This window comes from Desarmillaria tabescens (genome assembly GCF_030435595.1).
Source record: "Desarmillaria tabescens strain CCBAS 213 chromosome Unknown EV420scaffold_45, whole genome shotgun sequence".
Lineage (NCBI taxonomy): Eukaryota > Fungi > Basidiomycota > Agaricomycetes > Agaricales > Physalacriaceae > Desarmillaria > Desarmillaria tabescens.
In genome coordinates, this window is record NW_026848344.1 from 234,929 (window position 1) to 257,678 (window position 22,750).

General features: G+C 47.3%; 9 protein-coding genes across 9 annotated transcripts; 4 read left to right on the top strand and 5 right to left on the bottom strand.

Moving 5' to 3' along the window:
* Positions 1-401: 401 nt before the first annotated feature.
* Positions 402-1,683, bottom strand: EV420DRAFT_1569350 (uncharacterized protein; the record flags this gene model as incomplete). The annotated part of the gene is made up of 1 exon (XM_060474222.1): positions 402-1,683. A coding segment is annotated over one exon (768 nt), but the record flags the coding sequence as incomplete, so codon positions are not given.
* A 442-nt stretch (positions 1,684-2,125) lies between these two features.
* On the bottom strand, positions 2,126-2,745 carry EV420DRAFT_885853 (uncharacterized protein). The gene has a single exon (XM_060483873.1). The coding sequence runs from the start codon at positions 2,638-2,640 to the stop codon at positions 2,314-2,316; it is 327 nt and encodes a 108-aa protein (XP_060326031.1). The 5' UTR covers positions 2,641-2,745; the 3' UTR covers positions 2,126-2,313.
* A 482-nt stretch (positions 2,746-3,227) lies between these two features.
* Positions 3,228-4,293, bottom strand: EV420DRAFT_1276391 (uncharacterized protein; the record flags this gene model as incomplete). Its single annotated transcript, XM_060467957.1, has 2 exons — positions 3,228-3,889; positions 4,029-4,293. The coding sequence occupies 2 exons, from the start codon at positions 4,291-4,293 to the stop codon at positions 3,228-3,230; spliced, it is 927 nt and encodes a 308-aa protein (XP_060326032.1).
* Positions 4,294-4,826: 533 nt separating this feature from the next.
* EV420DRAFT_1751253 (uncharacterized protein) lies at positions 4,827-6,074 on the top strand (the record flags this gene model as incomplete). The annotated part of the gene is made up of 4 exons (XM_060480360.1): positions 4,827-5,018; positions 5,068-5,596; positions 5,750-5,905; positions 5,959-6,074. The coding sequence occupies exons 1-4, from the start codon at positions 4,914-4,916 to the stop codon at positions 6,072-6,074; spliced, it is 906 nt and encodes a 301-aa protein (XP_060326033.1). The 5' UTR covers positions 4,827-4,913.
* A 1,063-nt stretch (positions 6,075-7,137) lies between these two features.
* Positions 7,138-8,084, bottom strand: EV420DRAFT_885903 (uncharacterized protein). The gene is made up of 4 exons (XM_060483874.1): positions 7,898-8,084; positions 7,503-7,844; positions 7,281-7,447; positions 7,138-7,227 (listed from the first exon to the last, which is right to left on the bottom strand). Exons 2-3 carry the CDS (start codon positions 7,697-7,699, stop codon positions 7,291-7,293), a joined length of 354 nt encoding a protein of 117 aa, XP_060326034.1. The 5' UTR covers positions 7,700-7,844; positions 7,898-8,084; the 3' UTR covers positions 7,138-7,227; positions 7,281-7,290.
* Positions 8,085-10,820: 2,736 nt separating this feature from the next.
* On the top strand, positions 10,821-12,788 carry EV420DRAFT_1569383 (uncharacterized protein). The gene is made up of 12 exons (XM_060474223.1): positions 10,821-10,838; positions 10,887-10,943; positions 10,996-11,022; positions 11,073-11,126; positions 11,176-11,238; positions 11,291-11,413; positions 11,465-11,950; positions 12,006-12,302; positions 12,352-12,405; positions 12,458-12,498; positions 12,559-12,614; positions 12,666-12,788. Exons 2-12 carry the CDS (start codon positions 10,896-10,898, stop codon positions 12,740-12,742), a joined length of 1,326 nt encoding a protein of 441 aa, XP_060326035.1. The 5' UTR covers positions 10,821-10,838; positions 10,887-10,895; the 3' UTR covers positions 12,743-12,788.
* Positions 12,789-13,580: 792 nt separating this feature from the next.
* EV420DRAFT_1313672 (uncharacterized protein) lies at positions 13,581-15,232 on the top strand (the record flags this gene model as incomplete). Its single annotated transcript, XM_060468616.1, has 2 exons — positions 13,581-13,793; positions 14,678-15,232. 2 exons carry the CDS (start codon positions 13,581-13,583, stop codon positions 15,230-15,232), a joined length of 768 nt encoding a protein of 255 aa, XP_060326036.1.
* A 2,715-nt stretch (positions 15,233-17,947) lies between these two features.
* On the top strand, positions 17,948-18,912 carry EV420DRAFT_1714619 (uncharacterized protein; the record flags this gene model as incomplete). The annotated part of the gene is made up of 5 exons (XM_060479677.1): positions 17,948-18,240; positions 18,298-18,376; positions 18,429-18,554; positions 18,608-18,807; positions 18,859-18,912. Exons 1-5 carry the CDS (start codon positions 18,067-18,069, stop codon positions 18,910-18,912), a joined length of 633 nt encoding a protein of 210 aa, XP_060326037.1. The 5' UTR covers positions 17,948-18,066.
* Positions 18,913-20,363: 1,451 nt separating this feature from the next.
* On the bottom strand, positions 20,364-22,256 carry EV420DRAFT_1622454 (cytochrome P450; the record flags this gene model as incomplete). The annotated part of the gene is made up of 10 exons (XM_060475807.1): positions 20,364-20,451; positions 20,503-20,654; positions 20,763-20,827; positions 20,880-20,930; positions 20,983-21,100; positions 21,156-21,275; positions 21,339-21,639; positions 21,671-21,753; positions 21,886-22,022; positions 22,076-22,256. The coding sequence occupies 10 exons, from the start codon at positions 22,254-22,256 to the stop codon at positions 20,364-20,366; spliced, it is 1,296 nt and encodes a 431-aa protein (XP_060326038.1).
* Between the last annotated feature and the right edge of the window lie 494 nt (positions 22,257-22,750).

Consider the following 22,750-nt stretch of genomic DNA (forward strand, 5'->3'; position numbering starts at 1 on the left):
AAAAACGAAACAGGAAAGGTGTTATAGATCTGACTGCCGGGATTCGAACCCGGAGTGGTTAGGAGGCGCCTAACCGCTGACCTGCCCAGATCGTTGAAATGAACTACCTTAGGGGACACAAGTATACATACAGGTACTAGTTGTACTACGCGAACAAAGTAAAAATGTACTTCACTCCAGAATCCGGATCCTCAGTTCGCACCAAGCGAACATTGTTTAGGAGAAAAATGAACCTCAGAGAGGATTTATTTATCTACACTGCTGGGACTCGAACCCGGGGTAGGTGGCGGAAGCACCTACCGCTGAACCGCCCAGATCGTTGAGAAATGTAGTGACGAGCTAACGTAGAATATCATAGGTCATTCTACGATCGGGGGACAACAACAGGCGACTATACTTACGACGATAATCTGCGTGGCTATTCCGGAATAGAAAAGGATTGGAAGTACAATGTCGAGCGGTGAGTCCAAACCATGGCAGTCACGAAATAATCATGCCCATGCTACAGATCCTCGTGGATGAAAGGAAAAATAAGATTGAGGTATTTCGTAAGTCCATACGAAGCAGCGAGATCAAATGAAAAGGGTGAAAAACGAGTACGGAACTACACCGAGCGCAAGAATGAGTAAAGTCGGAACAACCTATGTATCAAGGTAACAAATTCATAAAAGATGAACAGATCGGAAGTTATGTGATTTGAAGTCCATTACACCTTGAAGATGTAACTTGTAAGAGGGATCGCTTCCCTTCTTACATGGATATCCGAGTCGTACGTAAATCCGAAAATTGTGTCCGCGGTACGGCTTAGCTATCTAGCAACCTTTTCGAAAATAGATGTTGTAGAGCCTCATCTACTGAGCTGGGGCGAGGTACTGATGTGCATTGTGAGACTTCCACGCGATCCAACGGGATGTTGTTGGATCCCCAGGACAATGCTGCTGATAGAGATTTGGATGACTCAGGACTGGTATCTGATTCTGATAACAGAGTGTCGTGGGTGTGTGATGATGAGGACACCTCTTTCTGATGGGTTGAGAGAAGCAAGTATGGGGAAGTTAGGTCATAAGATGATAGAGGAGAATATGTCAAGGATTTTAGGCCATTTCTGCTGGGTCCTCTTCTTGTCCTTGCACTCCAAAACCATCCTTCAGGTGGTAGCATGCCTCCAACCCCTGGGATAGAGTCCACAGTCTGCAGAGATTCAAGTGTATCTTGGCTGAAATAGGCAGTAAGGTGCCATTTCTGTGTAATACCTTTAGGTTGATCTGCGGGTAGGTTGACATGAACACTGTATGTTTGCTTGATGAGATTTCTTGCTTCAGGTAGGGCTCGGAATGTTGATGATATGGAATATCCCGGAAATTTGGAAGACTCTCCATTCCTCCTCATTGACCGTGCCCACGGTAGAGACTGAGTGATAGGCCCAAGGTTGTCATCAGGATTGTTCTGGTGGTAGAATAGGAATTTATCATGGATGCGACTTCGACCCCATCCCATCCCATCCATCCATCGTTCGAAGCCTTGCCCTAGTCTGGCCGGGGTCCGGTTCGGTCCAGGTTCGGGCACATTTGCCTGAACCTCGAACCCGCACCTCCAGGTTCGCTCCCCAACCCCCCGAACCTCGAACCTGAACCTCAGGTTCAGGTCCACAAGGTTCGGGCCAGGTTCGAACCCGGTCCAACAGTTTTTTTTTCATTGTGTATCACAAACCATGTATATAAAAACAATCACTAAACTACATGGATCAACGACTACATTGAAAAGTCCCAGTCTGCCTTGTCAAAACAAGGTCCAGTATCCATCCACGCTTCATTCTGCGCACTTACGCGTCCATCTCGATGAGCTTCCTTCAAACGCTGGATAAGCTTTGCTGCAACCTGGACACGACGCTTCGTGTTCTCTGGAAGGATCAATGTTTCGTCAACTTCTCGACCCATGGCCGGATTATTGGCACTAGGCGACGGGCATACTCGGGCGTACTCGATTTGCTCAAATTTCTTGCAAAGACGTAATTACAGTGCTGAACGTGGTGGCTTGAACCTTATATTGCCCGACTATATAGTTACCCCAAAATGAGACCACGATTCTCTGTATTAGGTAGTATTACGAGGGGAAATTTAGATTTATAAACTCACCTGTACACTCGCGAAATTTGCACGAATTATTTGGAGGTTCAGCAGGTTCGAACCCGGTCCGGACCCGGTGCGCAAATTTCGGCCAGGCTGAACCCCGCACCTGGACCTTGGTGGCTGTGCTGAACCTGAACCTGAACCGCACCTGGACCTGCGGGTTCGGTTCAGGTTCGGACCGGGTTCATGCGGTCCTGCACCGGACCGCGGCCAGACTACCTTGCCCAACAGTCTCCGTGTTGATGCCACGCTCCTCCCAGACATACACATTTCCGGCTGTAATTCCTCTCCGCTCCTCGATGTCAAGCTGACACGTGATGAGGGGAAGGATTTTCAGTGCCACACCATGGAACACTGCAAGAGCATCATTGGTGGACCGAATTTGTACATTCTCAAGAGTTGGGCATTGCATGGTGTATCCTGTGGTTTCGGGAGTTCTAAAATGGTCGGTCAGTATATGGAGAAACTCTGATATTTGTATGACGTGAAAGAGTCTCCTGCCATTGACCATACCTTGGAACAGGAAATGTTCCCCGTTGATCTATAATCACCTGTGTGTCTGTAGTAATTTCAAGCATCGCACAACCTGTTTGAACATCAGAGCTATAGATGATAGAATGAAGAGAGACAGTCTTACCATCTGAGACCGAAATTGAGCCCATTTCAACAAGGTGATTTAGCAATTCCTTGTCGAGTGAAGCAAACGAGATGTTGTTCTTGTAAAAAATGTTGAGTTGCCCTGAGTTATCAGTATATTGTCAGGAGAGATATTTGACACAGAGATTCCATGTCAGGGCACTCATTGTGCCCAAATTTCATCCATTGCTCATCATGGGTAATAGCGACATGAGCAGTCGGACACTAAAATGTCAATGATATCAGTCAGACAGAAGTGACTGCAACCAAATTGTTCACATTTTGGAGTATATACTCATTTATTTTAGCTGAAGGATTGAAGATCTGACTTGCGGATTTAAGAAAGGGATCATGCGTGATTACAATGATCCATACCTTTTCACGTGCTGGAAAGATTTCTGCAAATGTCTCTACTGGATTCATGTCACCATCAGATAGGGAGGCATCAGCCTCTCTGTGGTTCTACCAAGAGCAATAACTGTCAGCACAGGTAGAAAAGGGAGCATGATGTAACATTACCCCTGCGCTTGTCCGGTACATATCCATGGCTGACGTACTGTAGTTAGAGCTCTCTGATGTACTCTCTATGCCATATGGGATTGATGAAAAGATCCGGGGACCTTTCACGTTGCTACCATCGCTCTTGTAAATTTCCACAGCTGACTTCATTCCGAACATTCGCCTCAAAAGCTGAGGTTGTTCTCGAACTGATATCGTGAATCCACGGATAAAAATGGTCTGATTAGCAAGATTCGATGTTGCGTCACACTGGTGATTACGCCGATGGATTCCGGTCTGGACCTCCCATCTGTGTGAGATCAATCCTGCAACCTCACCTAGCCCAGCAATTAAGAACCGCAAGGATACGGAATGATGATCAGAAGGGTAATGAAAGCATGCAGTTCCCCAAGAATGACATTTATCACAACCCGTGACGAGGTATAGAGAGCCGTTACGGATCTCCCTGCCTTGTTCACCATTGAAATACTGGTACCAAGACTGGGCATTCGTCTTTGCATGTTCATAAAGGCGAGCAGGGAAGTTACAATTGTAGCGCACGGCGCCATCGGGGAGGAACAGAATAGCGGCTCGAGCAGAAGAGCAGGAGAATTCGAAACCAACACCTCCGCCGATTCCAGGGATGTTACTATCAGTAAAGATATAATTAGTATACGACGAGGTTATGGCACAGAGAATACTCACGGCCCTTGAGCGGACGCCTCCAATGTAAAGGTTGATTGTTGTACATCAGACGTAGTCAACGCATGGTGCTTCGGGTGCAGTTCTTGCTGTGTACGAACGAGTAAATCAGCAGGAGGAACCCCTGGCAAAGGTTCGAAGTCGGGGGTACACGGCCCACATTGATAGGATCATCGGCTGGTGCATAAACATTGAAAAGATAGGCAAATGCTCCGTCGTCGGTGATGTATCCAAGATCGCCCACTCGAGTCCCCGTCGCTTGATAAGACGGAGGAAGGTTGGAGTCCGGATCAGGGAACCATAAAGGAAAACCATGACGATGTCCCATCATAAGAGGGATGTATATGTCTTGTGCTCGCTGTTCCGACATGAGGTCAGTAAAGAAGACAAAGGGAAGATGTTCAAGAGGATCACAAAAGAGACGCCAAGGATGCGTAGGCTTTAATAGGTCCTGGAGCTTCCAAAAATAAACCAAACACATCGCCACAATTATACGTTCCGAACACAGCCAGCCACAGCCTTGTTGCTGTTGAACTCGTGATCCTTGGCTTACTAAGTCGGGCGTCTGGCAGGCCAACTAGATTGGTTCCCTCCGTGCTTCCACCGTTCGCATCGATACCGAGACTACCGCTGGCAAGGATATCCACATCCCAGTTTCCGATGTCCTACCAACGGTGTGTTGGAATTATTGCAGTGGGAGGCTTGCAGTAGGTATAATACTGAATTGTTAGCTACTAGAGCTCCTAGTGAGCTCCTTATATACTACGAAATGTATCTAGAATATTCTACCAAAGTAACTAAATATATCTAAGTATCGTGACAAATGAGTAAGCCGAAGCTTCGGGAATCTTCTAGTACAAGCTTGAAGTTGTAAATCCCAACACGGTGCACCCCAACGACCTCATTCTCGGTCGCCGCGATAGCTCTGGCTTCTCTTTGGACAAGGCGATGGAGCGAGCCCGTGTTCTCGATTACGACCTCCAGCGCCAAATCACTCCCCACATGGCTCAGATAAAACTCCTTCCTTCCATCTACTACCTCGACTTCGTCCCTGTGAACCAAGGAGGCACGCGCGGACAACCTCATCCCAGATTCCGACAAGCAAGCCCATCTCAGGCATATCCGTGCTGACGTTCGCAAGTTCAAGAAGGACAATGGTCTCGACCGCGTCGTCGTCTTCTGGACTGCCAACACCGAATGCTACAGTGACCTCATTCCTGGCGTCAACGACACCGCCGACAACATCTTGAACACCATCGAGACCTCTCACCTTGAAGTTTCTCCATCCTCCGTCTTTGCCGTCGCTGCGATTCTCGAGGGCGAACCCTTCGTCAACGGTGCTCCCCAGAACACCTTCGTCCCGGGTATCATCGAGCTCGCTGAACGCGAAAAGTCGGTCTTGACTGAGTTCCTCGTCAATGCTGGTATTAAGCCGTTGTCTATCGCGTCGTACAACCATCTCGGTAACAACGACGGCCACAACCTTTCTGCTGAGAGGCAGTTCAGGAGTCAGGAGATCAGCAAGAGCAGCGTCGTGGATGATATGGTCAATACGAATAGGCTGCTGTTCAAGGCTCCTGAGGAGGGCACTGAGGGTAAGGGGAACATCCCGACCATGTCGTTGTTATCAAGTACGTCCCCGCTGTCGGCGACTCCAAGAGGGCCATCGACGAGTACTATTCTGAGATCTTCTGCGGTGGTCGATCGACTATCAACATCTTTAACGAATGCGAGGTATGTCACTTAGGGTTTTACTCTCTTCATTTCCTAACACCCTTTCGCAGGACTCCCTCCTTGCTACGCCTCTGATTCTCGACCTATCCTCACGGAGCTCCTCACTCGCGTCAAGTACCACAAGGCCGAGACCAGCGAGTTCCAGCCTCTCTACAGCGTCCTCTCGTTGCTCTCGTACATGCTCAAGGCGCCGCTCGTCAAGCCCGGTAGGTCTTGTCATCGCCGTCGGTCTCTAATTCAACTAATCCGTTTGATGTAGGCACCGAAGTCGTCAACAGCCTCAACAGGCAGCGTAACGCGCTCGATGCGTTCCTCAAAGCCTGCATTGGCTTGGAGGGTAGCAGCGACTTGTTGCTAGAGACTAGGATTTGGTAGATCACACATAGATCTTCACGCGTAAGGGTTCAACATCCATAGATTAAATTTCTTTTTTTCTTTTTTGCTTTACGTGTCGAGCGTCCATTCAACTGGCGTCGACGAAGAAGGGTTGACTAAAATGGTCCCCAGTTTTGTGAATATATACGTGCTGATTTTGATGAATGATATATCGATTGCTTTACTATTGCGCGCGGAATAGTTGGTTGACACGATTACCGCAATGCGAACAGGTAAAAATGACCTTTGTTTCCGCCACGATTGTTTACACTATAACGTCCGCATCGCGGAATAATTGGTTGATATGATTACCGCAATGCAAACTGGCGAAAATGTAATTCATTCCGGAATCTTCAGTTCGCAATATTCAAGGCAAAAACGAACCTTCCAAAGCGGTTATAGATCTGACTGCCGGGACTCGAACCCGGAGTAGTTAGGAGGCGCCTAACCGCTGAACCGCCCAGATCGTTGAGATGAACTACCTTAGGGGATTCAAGCATACATACAGGTACTAGGACTGAGATGGACTCCACGCCCCAACTGACGGAGGCAGCAACAAGATTGACAGGGTATCAGACTAAATTGGAACACAACTTATCTGGTCTGTGCCCATTCTCTTGAATTTGCGACGTGCGTCGATGCAAAATAGCATTCCGGTAAACACTAACAAGTCCCGGTCTGGGTGAGTGCACATTGTTTCTTTTTTTTTTTTTTTGTCCCTGTGTAGTCGGAGAGTTATAGGTACCGTCACTTCCGGGTTTGTCTTCGCGCCTTGTCCACAATCTACCAGCTGGATATGTCCGCACTCCGCAGGCGACATACCCTGTCGTTCAAGGATTTCCCCAAGTTTCAAAAGGATAACTTGGGCCAAAGCAGAATACAAGACTGCGGAGACAGCCATTAAGCTGGGATTTGCGAACCTACAAGTAAGACCGGAAGACCCCGACAAGCAGGACCCGTTCTGCTGTAGGGGTGTCGATGAGACGACGTGACCCTTCACTCATGCACTGGGCTTTCTTTGCGCTTGCAGGGATCCTCGAAGAAGCTCAATTGAATCCGGTACTTCTCTCACTCATAAATCACACACATAATTGCATACGTAGGAAGTACAACATACACGATTACACTGTCGAAACTCTTCACGATTCCAAGACTGGGAATTTCATCAGCATGCAGAGTCTGCATTTAGGTAGCCTCGAAACTCACCACTTCGCAATTACGCGCTCTCAGAACAGAAAATAGACGAGAGACGGTCGTTGTTTCCAGCGAACCAGTTCAAACTAGCGTCGCCACTGCTGAACAACAGATCGAAGCAGTCGTCGTCTGCAAAATAGTAGCATGCACCACAGCTGCCGGTGTTCGTCTGATTGTAACTGCACCAGAACCAGGTGAGCGACCAAGAGTAATGCTTCCTAGGAAGACACTTACGAGCTCACGACGTTGTCGTTGAATCCGGACCAGCCAGTACTGGCGGTGCTGTTGAGGCACTTTCCGGTGGGGACGTTGTACTTCCAATCACAGCCAACGTAGTACGCATGATCGCAGAGACGGATATCAACTGCCGCAACGATGGGCGTTAATACAGCGAGAGAGAGAGCGGCGAACTTGGAAGTGAGTTGGACCATTGGATATTGGATATCGGATAGCTGAGTGCTGGTTCGATGGGGGAAGTTTTAAATGCTACATTGCGTTTATATACGAGAGACACGAAGTTCGAGGCAAGCGATGAAGCCGGATAGTTAGCTAAAGAGATGCCTGCGAAGTTACGAGCTTTGTATGGCTATAGTCAGCTGTCATTAATATTATTGAAAGGATCCACGTACGTGTTTGCTTATTTCCGCGGGATTTACTGGTCTACAAAGTATGCATATCTGATCGTTGGTGCCTCGCGTCGTGCTTGCCATAGATGTAACCGAGCCTTTGTCACTCACTTTGTCGTCCAGCTTCGAGATTCTAATGTCAACTCCTTATGTCACGAATCCAGCCCTAGTGAAAGAAGACTTGCGAATTTTCGATAACGGCGAAGTAATCTGCCTCGAATGGAAGGAGTAGACCCAAAAATGTAGTGGTTCTCTCGGTCGCTACACTAGAAGGATTGAAGTGTCAGATGGTATTCGCTTTGAACTGCCAGGCATCCTGCGCTTCTGGAGTGTACATCCGTATGCGAATAATAGAAGCATCAATCTGACGACTGTGTATTTTAGATACGAATCCGCGGCACAGGGAAGGAGGAGAGGTATGCTTGACTTGTACCTCGTGGCCCATCTAGAACCGCTGGATGTCATTTGAATGAATACATACAGCCGAATTAATTGAAAGATGTTGCTTGAGTGTTTGAGCGAATGCGCCAGAGAATTGAAACCTTTAACACGAGCTACTTTTGTGGTGCGTACATCGAAGAATCTGAACGGTGGGACACAATACAAGTTCCCTCATCGTTACCACCCCCTACCAAGATGCTCGTTTACCTTGGGCACATGCTGTAGTCAACATACAGATGGGTAAAGCGCTAGTGCTGAGTGGAGGCACGAGACTCACCGTCAGAGTTGGCAAAGTTGCGTTATGTCTGCAAGTGCCATCCAGTTTCTTCTAAGAGTGAGAACAGCATTCAGAAACTCACCTTCAATACTTTGGAAGTGAAAAACTACTCCGAAGGAGCCGAAAGTTTCAGCGCTAGCCGTGACTCGTGATGCATGATGCGTTTTGGCTCAATGACGGTGTATGGGCGTAATAGCGTGCAAAAATTCATACAGGCACACGTTGCGTTTTTCCGGTCGCAAGTTGGTTAGTAATGAGTGCAAGTGACCAATTTTGGTCACAAGTCCGTTGACACACAAAACACAACAACGCGGTCGTGTCCCCAACTTCGACCACCCCTTCCACAACGCAAGTTTAAGCCCTTCTGTACTTCACAAGTTCCGTTCCATCTCCCATGTTCGCAAGTTCCGTTCCCGGTGCAACGGAGCTTTGCACAAGTTTTTCGAAGTGCTGGACCTGCAACGCGAACTCAGTTGGTTTCCTGGTTTCGTGTCAATTGACCGATTCCTTCTGTAATAATTGGAAACTGGCTGTCAACGGAGATGTTTTGCTGTATTTATTTGTGGAACTGCATGATTTGTGATTTGTTTTTGGACTTAAATCCCGATTTGTCCCTCTCCACATAACCATCATCAGACGAATTTTTCCGTTGAGCTCTCATCATGGCATTCAGGCTTCCCGTTTCGCGTCTCGGACCATGTCGAGATCTCCAGACATGCAATACGAGCTGCGAGCAGTTCTTCCCTGTTGGAGACGTCAACATGGAAGCAACAACTATCCCAGCCACCACCGTCTACCTCTTTTGCGGTTGCTCTGCAAAAGCCCATTTACAGGTAGTCTATTTTCACTTCATGCTTCCCTCATACTGACTGGATGGCTGATTTCCCAGAGAAATGCACCTCCCGGAGGGTCGTCTTTCGATCCAGGATTAGATGCGGCATCGTCAGGACCTGGAACAACGGTAAAGTCATGGTGAAATATTTCAAGTCAAATGTTAACCATGATTATTAGTCCAATGGAAATGGCTTTGGAGTCGGTACCAGTGCCAGGACGGATCCGTACAAGGCATGCATTTCATTTCGATATCAAGATCACTGCTGAATTCTTATCATAGCAGAAACCCGAGTACAGTGGTGATGGCGCTAGCACAACGTTCAATGCTGCTTCTCCCAAGTTCTCCAAACCTCCGTCGGCTACTGAGACCACAATGAAGGAATCTAGGCAGACGGCCTCAAGCTCGACGATGCGAGGTGGTAAGGCACCATCAGCAGCAATGGGCGCGCCACCGTTTCGGGATATTGCTGCAAAACGGAGTCGGGACACGATGGAAGCATTCAATCCTGCACAAAAGGTGATTCCTTTACTTGGCTAGATTACTGTGGACTTAAATAATGCAGAGCACCGCTGAAAAATTCGCCAATATCACGGGACGACCTCCGAAGAAAAAGAGCAAAGGCTCCACGGGAACACCGACGATGATGGCGTCATCCTCGCAGTCCAAACCAGTTAATCAAGAGTTCACTGTGGGGCTCGTCGAAGACACTGCAGCTGTCCATTCGAGTACAATGTACAAGCGCCCCGGTGCCGATAAGTACGGTCATTTCTTTTGCACATGACAGGTCCATTAATTGAAAATACAGATTGGTCGCGATGTATAATGCAGGGTTGATTAACTTCATTTCTCTGCCGTCGTCGAATGCATCGAATGCGCAGATCCAAACCTCCATTGAGCTAGCATTCGCTGGGCTCAACCCTCCATTATCCTCATACGATGGATGGCAAATTCTGACGCCGCTGGGATCAGGGCAAGGAGGTCCGACGCATCTCATTCCGATGAGGCTCAGGGTACCGGGACTGATCGGTTCCGGAGATATTGCACTGTGCGTCAATATACCTTTTCCCTTCGTTTACTAAGCCTTGATATACAGGGCCTGTACAAAGAATGCCAAGCCTCGCGGGTATGAAAAGAACACCACGTTCCCCAACTTGTTCTGGGTCGCTCTGCGCCCTGGAAATCCCAATATCCCTTTTCAGTTCAACCCTCCACGTGCCAGAACAACGAATATGAAGCATGATAGCGACGACGTCTATTCAGAATCAGAAGATGACGATCTCGAAGGTCAGAACCTCGAAAACGATCAGGTATGTTGCTTTGAGTTATTCCCTTAACGCATTCAGCTCATCCACATTTAATGCGGGAAGGACACTCAGGAGAGAAAATCAAGCGTACGTATGCTATCCAGCCCCACTATTTGATATCTTATGGATGTTTAGAGATGTAACATGAATGACACTACACCGGCGCCAGATGTAGCTGTCGACGAAGGCAGTGTGAGTGCCTGCATATTCGAATATCATATTTGTACTGATTGTAGCCATGAAGGCTGACACCCCTCCCGAGAGCAACAACGTAGGTGCCTGCATGCTTCATCTAATGTTGGTACACTTACCGATTCAAAGGTGTCAACCGCTGGTCTCAATGAAGAGCCAGAACAGAGGAATTCACACGAAAAGGTGTAGTCCAACTCTCTTTGTTGCAAAGTTGTCGCTCATCATCATCTAGGATGAATCATTACCTAATGAATCAAACGGAAGTTCTGGCGGTCAGCCTAAACCAAACATTGATGTACGTTCATGCTCATTGTACAAAATCTAGGTCTATTTATAACCTTCTCTAGCCTCCCTGTTCCGGTCAAACTGACGACAGCCAATCAGATGCCGGAGATTTGCCGCCAAGTGATTATCATGTCGTCCTCCGTCTCTTGCACTACATGCAAACACCGGACGATAATCAGTTATGGGTCAGTTCACCCTCTTTGCTCATAATTGTTAGTGAGATTGACGCAACATAGTGGGCAGAGAAACCTCACCCATTGTTTCGACACTTCGAAACATCGACGACCGTCCTTGAGGGTGTTCTACGTATGTTCAGGACGAACCCGGCGACGTTTTCTCGTCAGCAGATAATTTTGTTTCTCGCAGAAGTCATTCATAAGGCGCCATTGTCGGACTGGGTTCGTCTAGATGCCATATCAGGTCTGTGGACCTCACGCGATGAGTCAGAGTTTGACGCATCTTTCATCATCGGTCCTGGTGGACTCGGTATTGTCTTGACCTACCTCAAGTATACCTATGACATCCTTGACCGTGATTTGGCTGACTGTCGCAAGGATGCTTCGCTTTCGGAAGTTTGGACATTCTATGTCGCCCTTCCGACTGTTATTTGTAATCTGCTCACTAGATTCCGTGCCAAGCATGCTCATGAACGCCACTTGTGGGATCCAGATGGATTTCGTGAGCTTTCCACTCTGCTAGCTAAGTATGATCAACGACTCACGGTAATGTTATTCCCACATTCCTCAAAGTATATCATTGACGTAAAATTCCCATCAGGTCGCAAAAGCCAATCATCGCATGCATCTGATCCTGAAGAAGATTGATCTGGAGACTATGACTCCGGCGCAGGTCCAGTTTGATCTTACGAGCGCATTTCATGACTCAAGTAATCCGAAAATGATGTACGCAGATGTGGTGGTTGGTGGCGAGTTTGGTCTCCATGGATACTACAAGGACCTGGTAGTGTATATTCTTGATGTGATGCCACTTTCCGAGCCACACCACCGCGAGTTTTATCAGCTGTTCTCGAAAGCGTCTCATTCCCTTGCTCGGAAGGTTGTCAACTATTTCAAGGTGATGTGGTCTGACTCATATCGTTATTCCATGGCTAAATTTGTACTAGGATGGACGACACAAAAGTACCAAGCCCTCGAATAACAGCAATAAGAACTCAAAGGTGAAACTGGCCGCACTGGTATACTGTTATCACTCATAGCGGTACGATGTAGGAGGAACAAGGCCCAAGAACACGATCCAAGTGTAACGCCAAGTAGGGATACCTGTTTTCCACGTGCATACCATATAATATATCACATTTTGTTATCTGTAGGACTGGAAAATGGAGGATTCCCACGAACGAAAACACTGATACCGACAGTTCAGATGGTAAAGTCTCAATCCATCATCTCAGTGAGACGCACTGACGCCAGACAACAGATATGACAAACACCGCTTCATTAGAATCACAGTGGTATTGTGACGTTGAGGAGAATCAACCAGATATCAAATTCTGACGGGGGTTGCGCCATCCTGAGGACACTGATAAGGAACCTAGCAACCGTAAGTTAAGGGAAACCAAATATTCCAGTCACGCATATGATAAACCAACAGGAACTAAAGGATCGTCTAATGCAAAGAGGGGGAGACCAAAGTCTGCCGCTGGCTCATCGACGTCCAATCACAGACCGAAACCGAAATCAAGGCCTATGCCGCGGACGCGGAATCAACCCGGTTCCTCATCCAGGCCAGAACAATCGAGGCCAAGGTTCTACGACCGCAGCCGTGTTCCTGGAGGTACAAAGGATTTTCCCTCGGGTATACCCGGTTACATTGAGATATCGGACGATTCTGGCTCTGACGGCTCAGGATCAGATATTCCAGCGATGCTTCCCGACGACAAACTAACCTACAGCTTGAAGAAGGCAAGACTTCTTGTTGGTCAGCGACTTTCCCTCGCAGTCCTTTTGAGTCACGTGTTGGCTCAGTATCCACATCCAAATCGCACAAGGCGTCCGGTCCTCAAAGAATTTATGGCGAAGTCCCTGAAGGCTCGTGCACGTGCAGCTCTTTTGGTAAGAGTTTCCTTACGTTTTGGTATTAATACTGATGTGAATCCGCATTTATTTAGCTATATCATTATGATAAGAATGTTTCCGAGCGTGCTGACTTCCGGGAGTGTGCAGAAGAGGTATGCAAGGCCATTAACGAAGCAATAACTAGAACACCTGGTGTATAATACGTAGTTGATGAACGCTTTGAAACAAGTATAATGATTTGTCCCTAAAAGGTCTCGCCTTGACCGTGTTTTTTGAAAGAGATTGATCATAACAAAGCCTTCGACATACCACCATCATGTCAGAGAACCATGGCCTAAACACAGATCCTATCCACCAATTTCTTATCGAGTGCCATAATATCTCTTCCCAGGCAACCTTCATGGTCGACTCTCTTCCGAATGCTGAAACAACAGCAGTAGAACGAGTTGTTCACCAGCTTTATGCGATTCGAACTATTCTTCATTCTTTAGATGATCATCAGATGTCTGATGAGGACATCAATCAATCAGTCGTTTACATTGATGCTGTCTTGAAGCCGCTGCAAGACTTCTTGGATAATCCACCTCCACCTGCTTCCACAAAAATACCGCGAATTCGAACGGGGAAACCAGGCCGTCCACGGTATGCATTGGACCTCCAACGAGTTATCCTGTTGCACGATCTTGGGAATACGTGGGATTCGGTGGCCGATGCTGTTGGTGTAGGTAAACGTACACTGTATAACCATCTGGATTATGCAGGTCTCTCTCCGGCAAAAAGGGAGCACACGCAGATCTCAGACGAGGACTTGGACAAGGTAGTTACGGAGATATCTCTCATGCATCCATTCTCTGGCTCTTCCACTGTCATGGGACTGTTGGAGTCAAGAAAGATCCATATACCACGAAAGCGAGTACAGGACAGTGTACGAAGGGTTAATGCCATTGGCGTTCTTGTGAGGTGAATCCATCTCCCATCCGACATGCAAAATCAAAGTCTGATCGAAAATTGAACAGGTGGGTAGGTATAATCAAGCGCCGTGTATACAAGGTGCGAGGAGCCAACGCATTGTGGCATAACGATGCGAACGAGAAGCTTCGGCCTTGGGGATTCTGGGTGCACGGTTGTATTGACGGCCACTCGAGGCTGATCATATACCTGGAGTGCTGCTCAAACAAACGTTCCGCTACGCTCCTTATCCTCTTCCGCAAAGCTGTGAAGACATTTGGATGGCCAAGCAGGGGTAGAGGCGACTATGGAAAAGAGAACAATGGAATCGAAGCAGAGCTTGTTGGACACTGGGGAGAAGGGCATCGAGCATATCTTCGTGGCAGGTAGAGTATGATTCAGTCAATGCTATGTTTCTTAAATTGATTAGGCTCATCTAGATCCACTCACAACGTGCGAATCGAGCGCCTATGGCTTGATGTACGCAAAGATTCTCTTGAAACATACCGGCAAATCTTTCAGTATTTGGAAGAGATGGATCTCTTAGATATGGATAACTTGGTTCATCGTGTTTGTCTGTTCTTGGTGTTCCATCCAAGAATCCAGGCCTCCCTGGATCGTACCCGTGATGCATGGAATCATCATCAGCTTCGCACAGAACACTACAAGACTCCCATCGCGATATATGAACTTAGCCGTGAAAAGGCGATGCGACGTGGATACTGGACAGGTGATCCCGGAGATAGCACTGATGAAGTGAGAGGGAATCCGTACTATGGCATCGACGGAGATATCAACGATAACTATCCTTTTGCTCCCCCAGAAGCAGGGGAGAGCGCAGGCGAAGAAAACGAAGCTGATGTAGCTCTAAACAACGATGAGGAGATTGAGTTTGTGAAGGAATTGATGGGAGATTTCAATTTTGAGGCAGAGGATTCAAATTGGGGGATAGAGGTGTATTGCGAGGCGGTTATTAAACTTTCAGCGATGGTTGAAGCTCACAATACAAGTATTCCCTAGTTTTGATTAATCTCGGAGCAATTGAGAGCCGTTTGTGGTCCGTGGATAATATAAGTCATTAATCGCTAACTGCGCCAACAGATAGGCTTTACATATTTCAGATACCATCCATAAGATTCAGTATAAATATATATCCGCCCTTCCATTCGGTTCTTGGCACATTTTGACATGCATTCAGATGGTAAGCAGCCGACTTCTAGCAACAAGTCTCAGACACTTTGGAAATTACCAGAAAATGGCAGGACCAACTGCCGGAATAGAAAGAAACTCCTCTTCACAAGTGAAGCTCGCCTATAGACTGCTGGACTTGAGTGGACAACGATAAACTAGAAACATGTGAGGAATAGGCTTTACCAAGTTGTGCTTAGCACACCTGAAACTTGCGGAGTCCAGCAGCAACTTGCGGAGTCCAACAGGAACTTGCGGACTGGTCACCCCAGACGGAACATGCAAGGGAGGGATTTCGGTTGACTTGCAGAGATAAAGGTAACTTGTTATCAGGTGAATTTTTGCACGCTATTACGCCCATAACGGTGCATACAAGAGCTTGCTGGAACGGAAGAGCGTATTCCTAAAGGCGAGCGATGTTACATAAAACTTCACGCAAGGACACACTCAAAGATCCTACGTGATTTGGCGACTGGTCTGCATCTCGTGCCAAAGCTTGAAGCTAAACGCTACGCGCTAAGGCCGGCAAGACCTACCATCACGAAGCCGTCTCTGATGAACGGCGACCGAGAACATAGATATACTATCGGCGGCTGATCGCGGCTCGATAGGAATGCTACTAGCTGAAGCCTGCTGAAGCACAACGTAGACAGAGGAAGGGGCAATGATTCAGTGGCTGTGCATTGGCCCGACTTCCCACGATCACTGTGCCTCCGTCTACTCGTAACTTGTTTCTCGGCTTTCTCTGGCATTATCTTCCGTGACTATCCTTCCTAGCATTGCTGTGGACACATTCCTTGAAGTCTAGACTTTTGTAGGGAATTTCGTTACACTGGAGAATGAAGTATAACTAATGACGAGGAGATCTGCAGTGCGCTTCTTCAATTCAAAAAGCAACAAGAAAGGATCGGAAGAAACATAGTCTCCTATCACCTTCGTTCGGGATCAAGACCCGTGCTAGCTGAACAGCGGGAACCTTTAGAGCAGAGAGAGCAATAGCCTTTTGGAAGAAGGTCAAGTCGTAATAGACGTCAAGGGTTCGAAGTCGACGGGATGGGAGGTAAACAGAGGTCGTGATGTGACTGTACGTTCGTTCGCGTTTCTTTCCTTCCACCACTACTGGGGTGCTCACTAGTGACGACAGCGTTACTCGTCCGCCATCTTGCCATTGCTACGATGGCCGTCTCCTGCGTGTTGATTAACAGCTGCGGAACTCAACGAAGCTAAAGCATACAACGACAACCACTTATTTGCTGGACATACTTTCTATTTCCTTAGGCTTGCCTCGTCTTTCAGGTGAGTTTTGCTGTTCTCATTCTGAAAGGAAATCAACAGAGCTATAGATATACCCTGCCACTACGAAATATGCACGTGTTAAACAGACCTGAATAACGTTTCTCTGCTAAGCTGACCGGGGACCGTGATGGAGACCTCGGAGCTGGGATCGCGGAGTAGTATTAGGAAGTCGTGTTAAGGGTACGAGCTGCCCATCATTGCTGTCGTCGACCGTGATGGGCACCCCAATAGCGTATCTACGAATACGTGGATGTATGATCGCAAGGAGCATCGTCAGGGTGTGTCTCGACCTTGTTCGCGGTTACTATGTGGCGTATTCAAGCCACATTTGCTAAAAGAAAGGATATATGTACAGTGTGCGTGAAACAGTTGCAAAACTTCGGTGATGTGTGAAGTGGCCAGACACCACAGTTCGGCAATGGGAATCAGACTCAAACCGACCCTTCCGCCTTCTCTTCTTCCTCCAAATATTATATTTTTACACGAAGAACAAGATTCGGAGACAAGAGATCACCCTGAATTGTCAAATTTCCGAGCGAATTTTACCTTCGACACCGACACTGCGAACTCTTGCCTACTTATTTCCTAGACCGCCTAGGAATGGGAGCTCAACTCGTGGATATCATAACGAAGCGAACCCGATGGGATCATAGAGATTTTGCATAAATTTCTGCCAGACGTAAAGCAGTTGGCGCTGGAGGTCGCAATCTGATACTTCTTTCTGATACCATCTGCATATCTGATGAACTTGACAGAATCGCGTATCATAGGCTCACTGGCTCATGATTCATGGAGTTCCCTACGTTGATCATCCTTCTACGATCGGGGACTCTCGAACGTCCAGGCATTCGTATCGAAAATTTCCCGTGCTGCTGTGAGTGACTTACTACTGGAAGCTTTACTCGCCACCGTTATGTGCCGCGTGTTTCCGCGCTAGCTGGTCCATGAAATTTCCCTGAAGTTCATCTAGGACACTGCCCTGATATTGTGATAAGAGCCATAGGAAGGAACTATCTGATGGTATATCACTATTCTGCTATAAATACGGCTCTGAGAATCTCCTTGTAGTCTCTGTCCATCATTTACTCGGTATTAGATCATGCCTATGCAAAGTGATGTCGCTGAACTCGCTGGCCTCGTCATAGAGGCCTGCTTATACGGTAGGCTGTGGATACCAGAGCCCATTTATGGTCTTAACGGTTATTTATCCTCGTCTAGGAGTCTTCACCATACTCACAATGGGAACCCTTTGCGTTCTCTTACGCAGGCGTAATCGAGCGAGCACGAACTATACCCTTTTAGCAACATCTTTGTAAGGCTCCTGGCGTTCTCCCCACCCCTTGTGTGGCGCTTCCAAGCAGAATAGACTCATGTATTCCCTGGCCACTGCTCAACTTGCCGTAGACTGTGTAACAATATTCAATACTTTTGTACCTATGGGCCGAGCCACGAGGCAAACCACCTTAGCGAATATTACCATACCTGTCAATGCCGCGAAACGCGCCATTTTCTTCACGATGATGGTCCTCGGTGATGCTATCGTGGTAACAAATATTCCCATATTTAACTCGAAACGTGGATACTCAATTCGCTGTCTGTAGATATGCAGATGTTGGGTCGTTTGGGCTTATCCTTGGTACTTGGTTGTTCTGCCGATCTTGTGTTCCGTCAGCAGTGCCGGTGAGTCTTTATGTGCACACAATGGGGGACAGAATAGAATATTTTTGCTTAGTGCTCGCATATATGACAATCTGGGCCACACAACACCGAGATACCGGCGCGTTCATATTGAAGACACCTTCGAGCTATGGAACCGCTATACTTATCCTTTCGCTTGCTGCCAATGCGATATCGACATGTAAGCAGTTTCTGAATTCCTTGTCCCTTGAATATTCTAAGCGAGTCCCATAGCACTTATCGCTTACCGTATCTGGAGGTCCGAGAGCCGCATGAAGGCTATCACAAGTAATACCTCTAAGAGAGGACGTCTCATGCCTGTGGTTCGCATTGTCATCGAAAGCGGAGCTCTTAATACTGCAGACCTTATTACCTATATTGCGGTTCTTCAAGCTCAGAGAGGAAAAGGCAGTCTGCCAATTGTCGCTGATATGGTCTGTTGTTTGTCCTTCTACTTACAAGGCTTCATCTTACGAAATCGATAGGCATCTCCACTCGTCGGGATTATCTTCTCTCTGGTTATAGTTCGCGTTGCTTAGCAGGTCGAGGACTACGACGCTGGCCACGGGAACGATCCCTGAGGCTGGCACGAGTCAACTTGAGCCGCTGACTTTTGGTAGACCTCGTAACTTATCCACGTTTAACACCAACAGAGAGGATGTATGTTTCGCCCCCAAAGAAAGTCGCTCGTTTCTGGGAGCCTGAAGTAAGGTTAACGTATGTTCGTTGTCCATTAGAAAGATATTTGAGCTCCCTATCATAGAGAAATATGAAAGGAAATTGCGTGGATACAAGTTCAGGAAACCAGTGAACTCGTTTGTGTTCACGCCCTTGCCATCACGACAAAGTCATCACATACCTCTACAACGACGAGACTAATTCAATTCTTTCAGTATAAGTGGGTGGCTGATACGATTAGTACAATGCGAACAGGCAAGAATGCACTTCCTTCCAGACTCCTAGTCCTCGGTTTGCACCACGCGAGCATTGTTCAGAAGAAAAATGAACAAAATACCGAGAATTGTAATCTACACTGCCGGGACTCGAACCCGGAGTAGGAGGCGCCTACCGCTGAGCCGCCGAGATCGTTAGGAAATGTCGTAATGAGCTACCTGTTTTACAGGATATAAGATGACAATTCTACCAACTATACTCCAGGACTTGAGATGCACCCCACACCTCAAGTGACATTATCGTACGAGGTCAACTCGTAGGCAGTGACAAGATTTACAGGAAGATATAAGGGTATCAGACTGAATTGGAACACGGCCTGTCTGGGCTGCGCCCATTCTCTTGAACTTCCTGACCTTGCGATAGTCATGAAGTGCGTCGAGGCAAAATACGTGAAGTTTCAACATCCCATCTTAGCGACGGTAAACACTGACAAGTCCCGTTCTGGGTGAGGTACCATTCCAACTGTGAAGACACACACATTTCTTTTCTTGCCTATTATTCTCGCATCCTGAATTGTAGTCGGAGTTATAGATACCGCCACTTTCGGTTTGTCTTCGTGCCTTTCCCACAATCTACAAGCCGTATATGTCCACAAGCGACATGCCCTGTCGCTCAAAGATTTCTCCAAGTTTGAGGAGGATAACCTGCGCCAAAGCAGAATACAGGACTCCGGAGACAGCTACTATGGCTCCTTCCTGCACACGACAGTTACAGCTCCCCGGACATCGTAAAAACCAAACTTCACCATGAATACGAAAACACGAATCGCATAGTAATTAACGAAGTTGACATACAGGATTGTACGTGTAGGCACCCTTCGTACTTAATGTCGAACAGTTTTCACACTGGAAAGCTGACACTTATGCCAGTAGCGACACCGCATGTTCTGACCGTGGTTTGAGGTTGAACACAAAGTGATCCGGAACTCTGAAAGGACAATAAATTTAGGTAAAAGTATGACGGAAATCTCTTAGACTGTACCTGAGGGTCGAGTTGCTAAATTGCACAATAGGCTCAACAGTATTTCCTTTGGAGTCTACTGATTCTTGATGTCGAGCGTCGCAATCATGGTAGCAATCAGGATCCAGATTGATGATTCAACCAAGTCGGCACCTGGACATCGCCTATTCGGCGGATAATGTAAATAGCATATCTGGGTGCAAAAGAAGGCGTACCTTCTACCAAATCCGAAAATGTAGTTTCGGGGATCGCGTTTTTCTCTCAACTCCGACTCAACATCAGGACCAAACCGGTCTGGATCGAAAACGTCGGCCTTGGGAAAGAGTGTTTTGTCTCGGAGTATAGCTCTATAATAGTCAAGGTTAACCTGATAGTAAGCGTTAGAGTGTAATGGAAACACCATATGTTTGCGATAACCTGGAATTCTGAGATATTTTAACTAAGAGAAGAGTCTTTCCATAAAATGAGCACATACGATCGAGCCCTTGGGTATGAACATGCCACGATAAACATCATCTTGTCTTACGCAATGAGGCAGGTCTGAGATATACAGCATGAAACTGTTAAAGTCGTCGGAGTCAAGGAGACCTACTGAGCGGTACGGGCACACCCCAGCGCCATACTTCTGACATCACAGCGTCGACTGGAAATTACGTAGCATAAAATATCAAAAAGAAGACAACTCATGGACGTACCGTAAGGTAGAGACTGTCTATCTCTGCCAATAACTGGGTCGATTTCTTCTTGCGCTCTCTTCAGAATGTCTGGGTACATGACCATAGCCAGAATAAATTGTGAAATCGACGTTACAGTCTAAGTAATATCCACAGGTAAGAACTAATTCTGAACGATACACAGACATACGTACGGTATCGGCACTGGCAGCGAACATGGAGTTCGCACTGAGCTTGAACTCGTCTTCCTCGTTACTTAGTGTCTCGTCGGCAAGGAACTTGGAGCAGAATGATGAAAGAATTGTTCCCTCTCGCTACAAAGCGTCCATATCATTAATGATGAGACTTTCAAATGATGTAGCTGAAATTATACGTACGGTGCTCAATTTGGCAGACTCAAAAGGCTGGTCAGCGAAGTTCTTCATTTTTGTCTTCCAAATAGCTGCCTTTCTCTTGAAACCAGCTCCGGGCATCCACGAAGGTAGATATTTGAGTGGCGGAAATAAGTCCACTGGCCAAATTCCACTCCCGGCTGTGAGTTCGTTTGCTAGGATGGACAGGCATTCTTCAGCTATAACAAGGAACTTGTCTTCTGAAGACGTGGCGCGAAGTGTATAAATGACTGACAAGGTCAGACTTCCAGCATACTTGCGAATGTGACCGAGGTATTCGGAAGGTCTGAGTTTCGGTCCGGATCATTTCATGATACAAGGGAATGCTGCGAGGCCCGAGAGTATGCTGCATGTGACGCCTCTGTCGCTTGAATTTCTCACCATCGTTTGATAAAGGCAGCTGTGAATGACCTCTGATTACTTCGCCTCCGACATGGAGGAGGAATAATGACTTGCCAAATTTTCACAACCGCTTCTAAAATATGCACGTTAGCTGAGAACGGCTCATATAATAGAATCTTGAAATAGTTACTGACAATTCTCCCATCGTTTCGAGCTGGGGCTTATCAGAATAAATAGCGCCACGTTTATCGAGAAGTTCATATGCAGAATCTGGACTGCTGAGAAATATGACGCTCCATCCGAGGACGTGGAGGTAGCAGACGTCGCCTGAACACCCATTGGTCGTGTTACAGCAGGCAGGACATTTCCAAATCACGTACCATATTTTTGAGACCGCGCTGTAGTGCTTATCCAGAGCTCCTTGAGCCTAAAATCACGTAAATTTCCCAGTATCGGTAGAGGTTTTGGCCCGGGTGGTAGAGGTAAATGCTTTGGCTTCGACAGCCAAGCAATAACAGCCAAAGAGATCACTAGTGCAAGACCAATGCCCAAAGAAAGCATTGAAGGAATGCGGTTGGGTTGTCGAGTCTAAAGCCGCTCCAGAGCCTAAATTTGAGGACACCATGAGGGCAATAATGGGGTAGCGCTCGGCTCTGATCGGCGGCTGATACAAGTCGATCCGCGTGATATAACATGAGCATGGGACTCATGCGATGTAAGGCAAGAATACAGCACCGCGTTGAACAACTTCGATGATGGTGATGGCCAATCGGAGTCTTGACCCGGCCATACAATTCAATCTCCGAAGTGCCACCGTGTTCGTTGGTCTGCAATCACCGCCGAAGTCCGCTTCCGTCTATTAGGATTCGTACCCACTTATATGTCAGAGGTGTCACCGCCACATGGTTCGGGATGAGTAGAAGATGGGTATGTATGCGGTGCACATGTTTAAGTGGTGTTTCGAGCTCGAGATGAATAACCAGTGATCGCACACTCGTTGAATGCATAAGGGTTCAGCATCGGATGTCTTAGGTATTCAATCTTCATGGTAGTAG

Coding starts and splice junctions, on each gene's coding strand:
- EV420DRAFT_885853 (XM_060483873.1), bottom strand. CDS start 2,640: ATGGTCAATGGCAGGAGACTCTTTCACGTCATACAAATATCAGAGTTT.
- EV420DRAFT_885903 (XM_060483874.1), bottom strand. CDS start 7,699: ATGGTCCAACTCACTTCCAAGTTCGCCGCTCTCTCTCTCGCTGTATTA. Junction 7,448..7,502: donor AACGACAACGTCGTGAGCTC/GTAAGTGTCTTC, acceptor GTTCTGGTGCAG/TTACAATCAGACGAACACCG.
- EV420DRAFT_1569383 (XM_060474223.1), top strand. CDS start 10,896: ATGAATGACACTACACCGGCGCCAGATGTAGCTGTCGACGAAGGCAGT. Junction 11,127..11,175: donor AGAGGAATTCACACGAAAAG/GTGTAGTCCAAC, acceptor ATCATCATCTAG/GATGAATCATTACCTAATGA. Junction 12,303..12,351: donor AGGTTGTCAACTATTTCAAG/GTGATGTGGTCT, acceptor AATTTGTACTAG/GATGGACGACACAAAAGTAC.